This window comes from Hibiscus syriacus, unplaced genomic scaffold (genome assembly GCF_006381635.1).
Source record: "Hibiscus syriacus cultivar Baekdansim isolate YM2019G1 unplaced genomic scaffold, ASM638163v2 tig00007179_pilon, whole genome shotgun sequence".
In the NCBI taxonomy this organism is placed as follows: Eukaryota; Viridiplantae; Streptophyta; class Magnoliopsida; order Malvales; family Malvaceae; genus Hibiscus; species Hibiscus syriacus.
In genome coordinates, this window is record NW_024062128.1 from 717230 (window position 1) to 729446 (window position 12217).

The 12217-nt window shown below is 34.1% G+C and overlaps 1 protein-coding gene and 1 pseudogene across 1 annotated transcript; both read left to right on the forward strand.

The window, feature by feature from the left end:
* The first annotated feature begins 491 nt into the window (after positions 1-491).
* LOC120201392 lies at positions 492-4709 on the forward strand (annotated as a pseudogene).
* A 687-nt stretch (positions 4710-5396) lies between these two features.
* LOC120201393 (putative F-box/LRR-repeat protein 8) lies at positions 5397-7036 on the forward strand. Its single transcript, XM_039202014.1, has one exon. It carries the CDS (start codon positions 5400-5402, stop codon positions 6933-6935), a length of 1536 nt encoding a protein of 511 aa, XP_039057945.1. The 5' UTR covers positions 5397-5399; the 3' UTR covers positions 6936-7036.
* The last annotated feature ends 5181 nt before the right edge of the window (positions 7037-12217 follow it).

Below are 12217 nucleotides of genomic sequence, written 5' to 3' on the forward strand. Positions count from 1 at the left end.
ATATACAAAGAATAAAGCAAGAATTAGGTCATAGTAGAGGAGGTAATTATAGTAAGCCTAATTGTAAAATAAAAATATGTGATTTTTTTAAATAGTTTGAGTAATTATAATATTAAATTTGTACAAAATCTTTTTTAGTTATCAATAAAATATACAGACAACAAACGAAACTACCCTAATCAAAGATTTTTATAAAAATCTACACTCTCTTTTACTATTAAAATCAGAGTTAAAAATATATTTAGAATTTGTAAAATATTATTAAATCTCACATAATAATAAAAAAGTATCAACCATTTAAACATATCAAATAAAAATTTAACGAAAATAACACAAGTGAAATAATATTAAAAATTAATTATTTTTTTTGTGTATGTAGCCGCCAAATTCATTCCACTCGGTCAAAATATTGATGAAGTTTGTGTTAAAAAAAGAAGTGATGGCATGTATTTTTTGGCATTTTATAGAGCGGATTTCGGGTATAGCTTCCTCTGTCATTTTTTTGGGGTCACAGGGGACTTTACTCGACCCATTCCCAACTCTCCGGACAACTGAGTAAATGGCAAGATGTGAGGATGTTTTGTTAGGAAAAACATGGCGTCCCGGTTTGCTTGCCGTTTTTGGCGGCTTCGACTCTGAAAAGGCAAACAAAACCAAGCAATCTTTTGATGGGAAGAAACTTTCTGTCTGTAATTTCTGTGAATCTTTTTAACGCTCCCCCTCTCTTCGGTGATGGTTTTCCATTTTTGTCAATTGGCTCGGTGCATTTCCCGACGACCCTCACCCGGATCCAATCCCGACACCCGACATTGAGTTGATTTAGAGTTAGAATGAAATGGGATGCTCTTATAACATATAATGTGATAGATTGTTGTTCAGATCAATTATCAGGGTCTGGGTTAGATTTTAATGGGGATTTGCTTAAGTATTGAGGGACGGACAACTGCATCGACATCTCCAAACTCTCAGCAAGGATTCGGGTTATATAATTTTCAGTAAGTTTCTAACTTTCGTTTGAATATCTGTTATTTTAATGCTGTTTTGGTGGCTTAATTTCTTCTCAATTTCCTTCCATTGTTTAATCTTTGATCTTGATCATGTTCTGATTGTGATTGATTCTACTCTTGTAGAACGAAGAGTTCAAAAGTTTCCTTTTTTAGATGGTATAGTATGGTTCAATAAGCATGTTAGATATTTGGTGCTTGTATGTTTGCACATTTAAAGAGATTGAAGGCCTTTAGTTTGTAGATATTTCTTTACCACGAACAACTTCGGATTAGAGGACTTAAACCATTGCCTCTTCAACAAAAACTAGAAATGCAGGACTCACCTGAAACCAAAGTCACGAGCATCGTTCCTTTGGCAGCCAAGGATGTCAAAGATCTGCAGCAGAATCCTGGATATAGCAATGTTGACGTATACACATATGAGGAGACAAGGAAGGCTACAAAGGAATTCAGGCCAGACTATATTCTTGGTGAGGGTGGCTTCGGGGTTGTTTACAAAGGAGTAATAGATGAGAATGTGAGGCCTGGTTATAAATCCACAGCTGTCGCTGTTAAGGAGCTTAATCGAGATGGATTCCAAGGTGACAGAGAATGGCTGGTAATCCGCTTATTCTCCTTGTATAGTCTCTGCATCTTCTATGTGATTAATTTAATCCGAGATGTTACCATTTCATTCGTGCAATATATACATATTTGTAATAAAAAAAATCTACATATTGGGATGCATGTTATATCATATCAAATACCGGTATAAACTTTAGGAATACTTTAAAAGCCTTAAATATTAGCAGGATGCTGAGGATTACAATTAAAAGAATCCACTTTAAAAGGCGGGGTAACTGCACAACTCATTATCTTATAAATACAGTAGTTTCCAAGAAGTAAATTGCTTGGCCTAATTCAACTCTGTTAGCTAATACCTTTTTATGTTTATCTAGGAGTATAGGGCAAGAACAATAATTTGGGCATTCAGAATTGGGGGATATTTTAAAAGTTTGTTTTTGTTTATCTGTTGCTGTTTCTCAATTTTCTGGATTCTTAAGTATTTCAACAATACTTGAGCCAACCATTGAATGAGACCTGAAAAATAAACTGTTTCAAGTTGGCATGTTATATTAATGGTATGCATTTTTATTTTCTTAGGGAGAATAGCAGTTCAAGATTGAATATGATTGATTTTGTTTGCACAATGTTCTTTGTTCTGCAGACCGAAGTCAATTATCTAGGGCAACTCAGCCATCCAAATCTTGTGAAGCTCATTGGATATTGTTGTGAGGATGATCATCGACTGCTTGTCTATGAATACATGGCAAGTGGAAGCCTTGAAAAACATCTTTTTCGCAGTAAGTGGTTAGGAAAGAAATTCTGTGAGACTTGAATAACAACCTCTCATGTTTTAACCTATTTGTAAATGGATTGAGAGGATAAAAGTGTCATTTATTACTTTTTCATGTTTTTAAACCAGGGAAATCAACATGATTGTGTTTATCATTTAATTTTTGTTGATTCAAATGTAAAGTTTGGAAGCATGGATGAAAAATCCCTAGTTTTTACTTACATCAATCTAGATAGTTAGTCAAAAGGGCTGTTCCATTAATTCATTTAACCCTGACTTCCTTCTCCTAGGATTACTAGTATTTACATTCATATATGATATTTTGTGGCTCTTATTCTCTAGTATTGCTTAGATTTTGTGGCTTGTTAATAATATTAGAGATCAAGAGCAGTAGAAAAATATATGTTAAAAGCATCTGCATCGTTCTTACATTTTCCAAAGAAAGAGGTTTCAGTTTTCCGTTATAGGAGAATGGAAGCATCATTTATATACCTATCTATTCTTGGTTGGTAGGAGTTGGTTGCTGTTTGACGTGGTCTAAAAGGATGAAGATTGCTTTAGATGCAGCTAAAGGGCTTGCTTTTCTTCATGGTGCCGAACGACCTATCATTTACCGTGACTTCAAGACATCAAACATCTTATTGGATGAGGTTAGTCCTCATTTTTCTGTTTGTTATTTATCATTTTCCCTTACATTAATCAACTTCATCCTATTTTATGGTTTATTGATGGGAAGACTTACCAACCTGTACATGACCCTTCATAAGTTCACTTTTTCATTTGTGTAGTCTTTAATCAAATTGTAATTTTACAATAGCTGCTTAAAGTCAAAAGGTAGATGATAAAATCATTGGAAGTTTAATTCTGACAAGGATTTACCCATTCCTCGAGTTAAATTGAAAATTTTCGTTATGTTTGTGGTCTCTTTCAAATAAGTTTTGGTTTCTGTCGCTAAAAATGCTCATAACATGTAGAACTTCAATGCAAAGCTCTCAGACTTTGGACTTGCGAAGGATGGACCAACTGGGGACCAGACCCATGTGTCAACACGAGTGATGGGCACATACGGATATGCTGCTCCTGAATATGTGATGACAGGTTAGAAGTTATTCTGTTTCAAGTTAAAATTCTTTGGACAATTTCACCTTTATTTGGACTTCTAAATTCTTTGGTGTACTAGTATTGTTTGTGCACTTTATTGCTTGAGAAAATTTTGGCACAAATTTATTTTGCATGAAAATACTTACCTTTTTGGGATGTAGCTTAGGATTGTTAAGTTATGCCAGTACTAGAAATGGCAATGACTAACCAAGTTGCAGTATTGATATGACCAGGCCATTTAACGGCAAGAAGTGATGTTTATGGATTTGGAGTAGTGTTACTCGAGATGCTCCTTGGAAGAAGAGCGATGGATAAATTCAAGCCTAACCGAGAACATAACCTGGTTGAGTGGTCTCGTCCACTCTTGAACCATAATAAGAAGCTTTTGAGGATCTTAGACTCGAGAATGGATGGTCAGTACTCAGCTGAAACTGCAATGAAGGTAGGCAATTTAGCTTATGAATGCCTTAGCAAAAACCCAAAAGAGAGACCTCTCATGAGTGATGTTGTTGAATTACTCGAAACTATTCAGACAGATGAGGTCAGTCATGAACAGCCAAAACTTCACACTAGTTGCTCTCGTGCTTCTGTGAAGAAGAGGACTTCTTCCAGAAGCGGAAGTCACAGGGAAGCAACCGCACATGGAAGCAGATCGATTAATTTAAGAAGCAGGAGTGAACGTCCCAAAGAGTCTGATCTTTATGATCCTTCTAGTCTTGAAACTGAAGAAAAGACTGAATCCGACAGAGGTTGAGCCTGTAGCAAATGAGCTTTGGAAGTTGAAAAATATTCTAAAGATTTATCCGAGGATCTGTTGCTTTTTGTGCCCGAGAGAGCTGCCACTCGAACTTCTTGTCATGGTGGAGTTTCAAAGAACTTGTCAGCCGGTACTCAAATGATACATTTATTTATAAATTAAAATTTTAAGGGTCGATGATGTACCTTTCCGTCTTCAAATGGAGGGGAAGATGTACAAGTGATAACTGTACGCAGTTTTGAAAGAATGGTAATTGGGAACTGGGACAACATGGTCCTCTTTCTTTTGCATTTGTTAGTTGAATGTGCAGGACTGAGCACTTGTAAGTTTTGTCTGCATAATATGCATTTCGGACAACTGGTCCTCATGGAATCTAATTGTGAATGAAGTTCATTGTCTGTCTATTTTCTTCCTCAATCCAACGGATTGTATGAAAAAGACAAGGCTATTGTGTCAAGTATCTTTATTAATTAATTTCTTAATAGGTAATTAACGGTATCTTGTTGGTTCCAATGCATGTGAAAATGGCACTTAAGCTAAGGTGGTGTCATGGTTGGTATTTTATATTCGTTTTCAGTCGGGGATGTCGTTTTTAATCCGAGCATGAAAATTTAGCTCCATACATTCGAGTTGGAGTTTGATTCAATCCGATTTTATCATAAAAGATAACGATTTTATCATAGAAACAAGTGTACTGCAAGTACTAGGAAAAACCAAACATGCTTCCATCCATGGTGCATGATAAAAGAAAGCGTTGCTGATTTTCCGCCTTAAATTACCGACATGACGGAATGCTTCCTTTAAATTTACGTTTTATGCTTTATAAAAGATAAAAAGAACAAAAAAGCTGATGTAATTCAATCATCGTGCCACACACAATCACAGACACACGCCATGGAATCCGACAACATGATTAAAAACAAAAAGCTCTGCGTGGTTGCTGCTGACTGCTAACCCATCAATATTCATTAAGAATTTTACTACATTAAGTGGTGCTAATCGGCAATGCTCAACACTCGTCTCTTTCCTCTCACTGTATCGAAATACGACGATATACAGCTGCCGCCGTTGAACTGGCCGGCCTGCTCAATACCTTCGTTGCTGTTCTTTTGTATCTTTAATGAGTAAGCCGACCAAATTCACTTCTTCTTCCCCGTTTGCCTTTTCATAGTTAATGCGGTTCAAATATTTGTAAATAATGGGCCAAGGCTATTCTTCCTCTTCTTCTTGGCCTGGACAGGGTCGTGGTGGAGACCTGACCCTGGCATTGCCCGACGAGTGCTTGGCGTTGATATTCGGAAACCTCGGGTGTCATGACCGGAACAACTGCTCACTCGTATGCAAGCGTTGGAAACATGTGGATTCCAAGTCAAGGCAACGGCTCATCTTGGTTGCTCGCTCGGAGATTTCTCTTTGGTTCCCTTCGCTTTTCGCTAGGTTCAGCTCGGTCTCAGTCCTCTCCCTCAAATGCTCTCGTAAGCTTGTTAGCGTAGACAACGATGCCTTGGCTCGCATTCCGATCTTGTTGCCTTCTTTAAAGAAGCTTAAGCTCAAGGGCTGCGTCGACATTACCGACAACGGTCTCCTTACATTCTCCCAGCACCATCCACCTCTGCTCAGTAAACTCTCCTTTGCTTCGTGCGGGATCGGTAGCAGAGGCATCGTTTCTCTTCTCGTAAACTGCCCATCTCTTAAAGACCTCACACTAAAGCGTCTCCGAAAGCTTGACGCGGAAGGCACTCCTTTGTCATTCCAGCACCAATCATGCTTCGAAACCAGATCGAACACCATCAATTGCTATAATTATGCTAAGCTTGAGAGGTTGTGCCTTAAGGATCTTCACAATGCTCGCCTTTTCATTCCACTTCTCGGGTCGTCCGCTCAGACGCTTAAGACCCTGATCGTGTGTCGGAGTTCGGGAAACTGGGATTCGGTGCTGCAGAGCCTTCATGCTACTAGTACTAGCATTGTGGAGATACAAATGGACAATGTGCAAATGGGGGATCCAGGCCTTGTTGCAATCTCCAGCTCCTGTCCTCGCCTTCAGGTACTCTACCTCAGCAGGGCTACCGATTGCACGGATGACGGATTGTCTGCCATCTCCAACTCCTGCAGGAAGCTCCGGAAGCTGCACATCGATTCGTGGAGCAGGTTCGGCAGTCGGGCCATCAGGGAGGAAGGCTTCTTGTCAATTGCAACAAAATGCTCTTGCCTTCAAGAGGTAGTACTCATGGGAGTGCCCATCACCGTCATTTCACTCAATGCCCTTGCTACAAGCTGCCCTGTGCTCGAAAGAATGGCGCTTTGTAACACCGAGTCCGTGGGGGACCTGGAGATGCAATTCATCGGTTCTAAATTCAGTGCGCTGAAGAAGCTGTGCATTAAGAACTGCCCTATCTCCGATACGGGTATCAAAGCCGTAGGCGAAGGGTGCCCGAGTCTAGTGAAGTTGAAGGTAAAGAGATGTCGAGGGGTGACAAAGGAAAGCGTGTGGAAACTAAGGATGAGGAGGAGACGTTTGATCGTATCGGTTGACAGCGGGTCGATGTTGCTGGCAGAGGATGAAATGGGTGAGATGGGAGGAATGGTGCAACCTGAATTATTGGCTCCAAAGAGGGCTTCAACTTCAAGCACAAGGACACATGATGTGAACGTGATTTGCAGCAGCAGAGGCGCTCTCTTGCTCAGGTCTCGGTTCGAGCATGCTCTACGTTTTAACAACAATAACAGATGAAGATCCAATTAATGTACACAATTGGCGTTTGTCCTTTATTGTTTTTACATCTTTTTCATCTCAAATTTGGATTTGTTTTGTTCTCTGCATGTTTTCCCTTTTGGTCTAATCTATCCATCCATTCACAGCCGCTTATGTTCTTCTACAATATTATTACACCATACCAGAGAGCCTTTCTCGCCATCCACAGATCAAGATCTTTGCAATATTGTTTCTCCATTTTGTTAGTACCTTTCAACCACAAGGTAAGATTTCAAATAATAGATACAAGAGAATGACAATATTTTTTTCTGAAAGATAATTAGGAAGCGATTTTGATATTTACTTATTTTATTTTGTCACGCCCCTGATATATAAAAGTATTGTTCTATCTTTTTATAATATAATTATTCATAATCGTTGATTTTATCTTATTTTAATGAATAAATGATCATTTAAGTACATTTGTAAAGTAATCTAATTCATTTTATACCTGAATTATTCCTTATAATAAAATTTTATAGTCCATAATTATTAAAAATAATAATTATATTCCATAATCGTTGATTATTACGATTATTCTTAGAGATCTCAGATTTGAGCATAACGTCTAAAGGGATATTTAAACGCTCATTGTCAAATAATTGAGAATCTTTCGAACATGTACATATATTATCTTATAAGCATATCAGACTAATCAAAAATAATAATTTGAAGTGAGACATAATGAGATGGATATAATCCATAAAAATACAAAGATAATGAAATTCTACCATCAAATAATATATATAGTTGCTTTCAAGTTGAGAAAACTAAAATATAAAGGTATAATATAAAAATTAGACCCAATATTTATCAAAATGATCATTTTGGCCCTCAACGTTTCATTTTGAGACAAAAAAATCCCTCAATGGATGAAAAACATTGTCAACAATGGTTAAAAGTCCAAAATAAGAGCTTTTTTACCCTAATATGAAATGTTAGGGGAGCAAAATGCTTCGGAATAAAAGAATAAAGATAAAAGTAACTATTTATTCATACATTAGGGGTCTTTTTGTCTGAAAATGATATGTTGGGGCGTAGAATAATCCAAAAGGAAGAAAAAAATAAGGGTCAAAATAATCATTTCGATAAACGTCGGGGTTTAGTTTTGACAATATGTCAAAATATAAAACTCACACCGAAATCCAGCCTCCATCTGGGTTTCGGATCTGGGGACATGGTGCCATTACCCCATCAACCATTGCTTTGCTAACCCACTGACCCTCCATCTCACATCACATGCATACCGGTGATTGATAATGCCGGACAGTTCATTTGTTGTTATGTTATAAACACCAACAGGAATCATCAAATGCTTTTACTACCAAATCCATCCTTAACATGAACGCGTTTCTTCACCATCCTACCTGACATCATTATTAGTCTTAAAAACAAAGCCTTGGTTTGACTATCAAGTGTCCCAATCCCATGGCTCAAAGCTTTTATTTTCTTTAAAAAATGCATTCAATATCGTAGATTGTTTGGAGACATTTGGGGGAGGAGATTGTTTGGTTTTGCACGACAATAAGCAGAGAGAAAGAAGGATCACATGAAGGGTCATTGTGCCATATGTTAATGGTCTGAGGCTCTGAGCAAACCCTTGTCCACATGGTTTGCTTTATAAAGCATAAATATTATGCTTAATTAGCTGAGCTTTGTTTTGAAAAGATAAATGGTGAATCTGATAACAGCGCATCCGAAAAGTTGATTTGAATTAGGATTAAAATCAATGTTTAATCGTAAAGGGTAAACTACAGCCAAGGTCATTTAACTATGAGTTTATAATAAACATATCACTTTTTTCTTCTGAAAGTTTTAAATAAGTCTCTCTCGTTTATATTATATATCTACATCATTAAAATTGAAGTGGACGTCCAATGTGATCTAATATATAATATTTTTAGTTCTCAAATCTTATATATTCTATTAATTTATTTTAATTTGAAACAATTCAATAAAATTAACATTTCATAAAAAAAATTATCGATTTAATACTTTTATGATACTATCAAAGCAAGCGAGCTCGTCATATTTCTTCATAAAATAGTAATAAGTTATTGCTAAATTGTTATTATATCATGAAAGTGATATAATCTTTTTAGAGAATAATGAATACTAAAATGATGAAAATTTTAAATATAAATAATTAAATTTATTTAACTATTTTAAATTAAGACCAGATTGATACATTGTAAAAGTTTAAAGGACTAAAACTATTATTATATCAGGTCATTCATTATCCTCTTCTAATATTTAATGACCAACAATTATTTATAATAATATTTTAATTAAGTGATTTGTTTGTAACTTTTTTATATATAAAAAATGATTTATTTATTATCAAATCAATAATTAAATGACTGGGTGTAGTTTATCGAATTATAAAATAAGTGTTGTAATTATATATTTAGATGTCTAAAGTTTTTAATGTAAAATTAAATGTTTAATGTTTTATTTTATTCTTATTTTCGAGATTCTTGTAAAAAAAATATAATATCTAATGCATGACACGTGGCATTTGTAAAGTTCAATCTGTTTTTTATGCATCAAGTTTGATATGTCTCTCTCTCTGTTTTTCTTCCAAAAAGTAAAACGAAAAATTAAGTCTAAAAAAGTAATTTCAAACATTTTAATTGCAAAAAACGATCTAATTTTAAGTCAAATTAAAACTTCAATTTCAAAATATTAGTCTTAAAATATTTTAATTTCATTGTAGTATCATGTTAATTAAAAAAAGTTTACAATATTTAAAGAACTCACCAATAAAAAAGTAAATTCTAATTAAATGATTTGAAAATAATTATAAAGTAAAATATTAAATATGCCCTCAAATTTTTAAAAGATACACATGAAATTGTCACATTAATTATCTTGTGTGTATCAATTTAAATATAATATTTTAAGTTAAAAAAATTAACATTTAGACATATAACATTTTAAACTAAAAAAATTAACATATAGACATGCTCGCACGTCTTATCATTATAACATTGATTTGTTTATTTTATTTTATTTTATTTTAATAAAGAAAAAGGAAAAATTGTACTAACCAGCATTAAATTGGATTCTTCATCACCAGAGCTCAGGTGGAAGAACAGTCAAACCCACAAAAATGAGATTTTCAACCTCGAAACATCTGAAATAAACTTTGTAAATGTCTTAAAAACTCACTAAAAATTATTAATTCTATAAATAATGTAAAAAAGTATTGGGTAAAATACACAAATGATCTCTCAATCATAGGATATTGTTTTATTGGGTTCTTCGACTATTAAAAGTTACAAAATGATCCCTTATTATAAGGTATTATTTTGTTGAGTCTTTGACTATTAAAAATTACAAAATGATTATTTAACTGTTCATATATTCCAAACTCGTCGTTTTTCGTTAAAAAAATTATGGTTGTCTGAACTTGATGATAACCTACTAATAAGAATATGATAAAAGTATATTTTAATGATGTTTATTGGCATTATCGTTGCTTTTAAGCACTAGCTCTACAATAAAATGTTTTAAGCAATAGCTTGGTGGAATAATATAAATAGAGACTCGATCCACAAAATGTAGCTCAAACGATTCTAATATCATATATATTTTATGATATCTTAGTGAGCAAATTAATATCCAACACAGACAGTTACCGATTTTTTTAATAGAAAATGATGAGTTTGGAACTTATGAATAGTTGAATGACTATTTTACAATTTTTAATAATTTGAAGACTCAATAAAATAATATTTTATAGTTAAAGGATCATTTTATAAATTCAAATAATAGGAGAACCAACAAAGTAACTTTAAAAAACATTTAGGTAATTGGCATAATGACTGCATGCATAATTGTCACTGAAGTCATTATTGTCATTGCCCGAAATTAGGAAGTCTCACGTACGATAGTTTAATATAGATATTATCGAAATTATTTTTTTTTTTTTAATATTTTCAGTAAAAAATTATCTAAAGTATTATTATTTCTACCAGAAATGTTATTATTGGACGTTTTACCAGATTTGTTAACATATATGATAAAGCAATGCCAATAACATTATTTTTTCTATCGAAAATATTAATATTGAGTACTTTACCAAAATATTAAAAAAATCAATGTTTTAGATAGAAATAAATTTTTAAATATTTTTTTTTTATCAAAAATATTAAAATAATAATATTTCTGATAACAACTCCTTAACGATATATTAAGGTTCCGAACGATAGAACTTTTCCACCACCGGCAGACAAGTCAAAACGATTGGCCCAATTGCACATTGTAATTGGTGACACGATTTTAACCCATTTGACTTTATTCTTTCTCGTAGCTTGCTATCGTTGACTTCTGTGTATCATTTTCTTCATGTTTTCTCTTTTTAAATTTAGCCAGGTCTTACGTTTCTGTCTATATACAGGGATTACTTCTTATTACAGACGCGCATATGAAGAATACATAACAAGACTGTTCAACTATATATTTATATATTTATTTATACATGCATTGTATTGTATTTTTATTTTAAATTTTCTGACTGCCGGAGGTCTTCCACGGAAGCTGCTATCAACCTGGCGTTGGGGGCAACCTATTATACTACCTCCCTTATCCCATCGCATATGAAAATAGGATTTTGTTGTTGTTGTTGTTTCAAGAATTTTTTTTTAAATTTTATTTTTTAAATGAAACCGCGTTTGCTGATGTGATTTTTTTTCTATTTAATTTATTTTTGGTTAACTTAATTACTTTGTGTACTGTGTTATTGTATAGAACACAAACTGCAAGCTCCTCACCATATATATTATTTGGGATAATCTCACATTTGAGCCCTGGACTTCTATAGGACGTGTAATGTAACACATAAAAAATGTACGATTTGGTGTTTATACTATTCTTTTGTGTATTAATCTAACAACATTTTTTGGTATAAACCTTGTGTGTTTCACCTATCTACTTACAGATTCAAATAAAGATTAATCTCATCGAGTTGAATAAAAACATAAAAATACTAAAATTTTCCAATCAAATATTTATAAGAGAGTTCCCAATCATGGTAACCACTTGGTTTTGAGTTTTGGCCTAACAAACTACTTGTGCTGGCAGCTCAGGGATTGTTACATACACAAAATCAATTAGAATTTAAAAAATACAACCCCGTGCTTTTTGATGCAGAGTATGATACACTTAAAGCTCTGGGTAGGACTGGGATTGAGGTCATGGTGGGTATCCCAAATGACATGCTTGCCACTCTGGGTGGCAGCATGAAGGCTGCTGAGAAA

Excerpts from the sequence above, each read along its gene's own strand:
- LOC120201393 (XM_039202014.1), top strand. The coding sequence starts at position 5,400 with ATGGGCCAAGGCTATTCTTCCTCTTCTTCTTGGCCTGGACAGGGTCGT.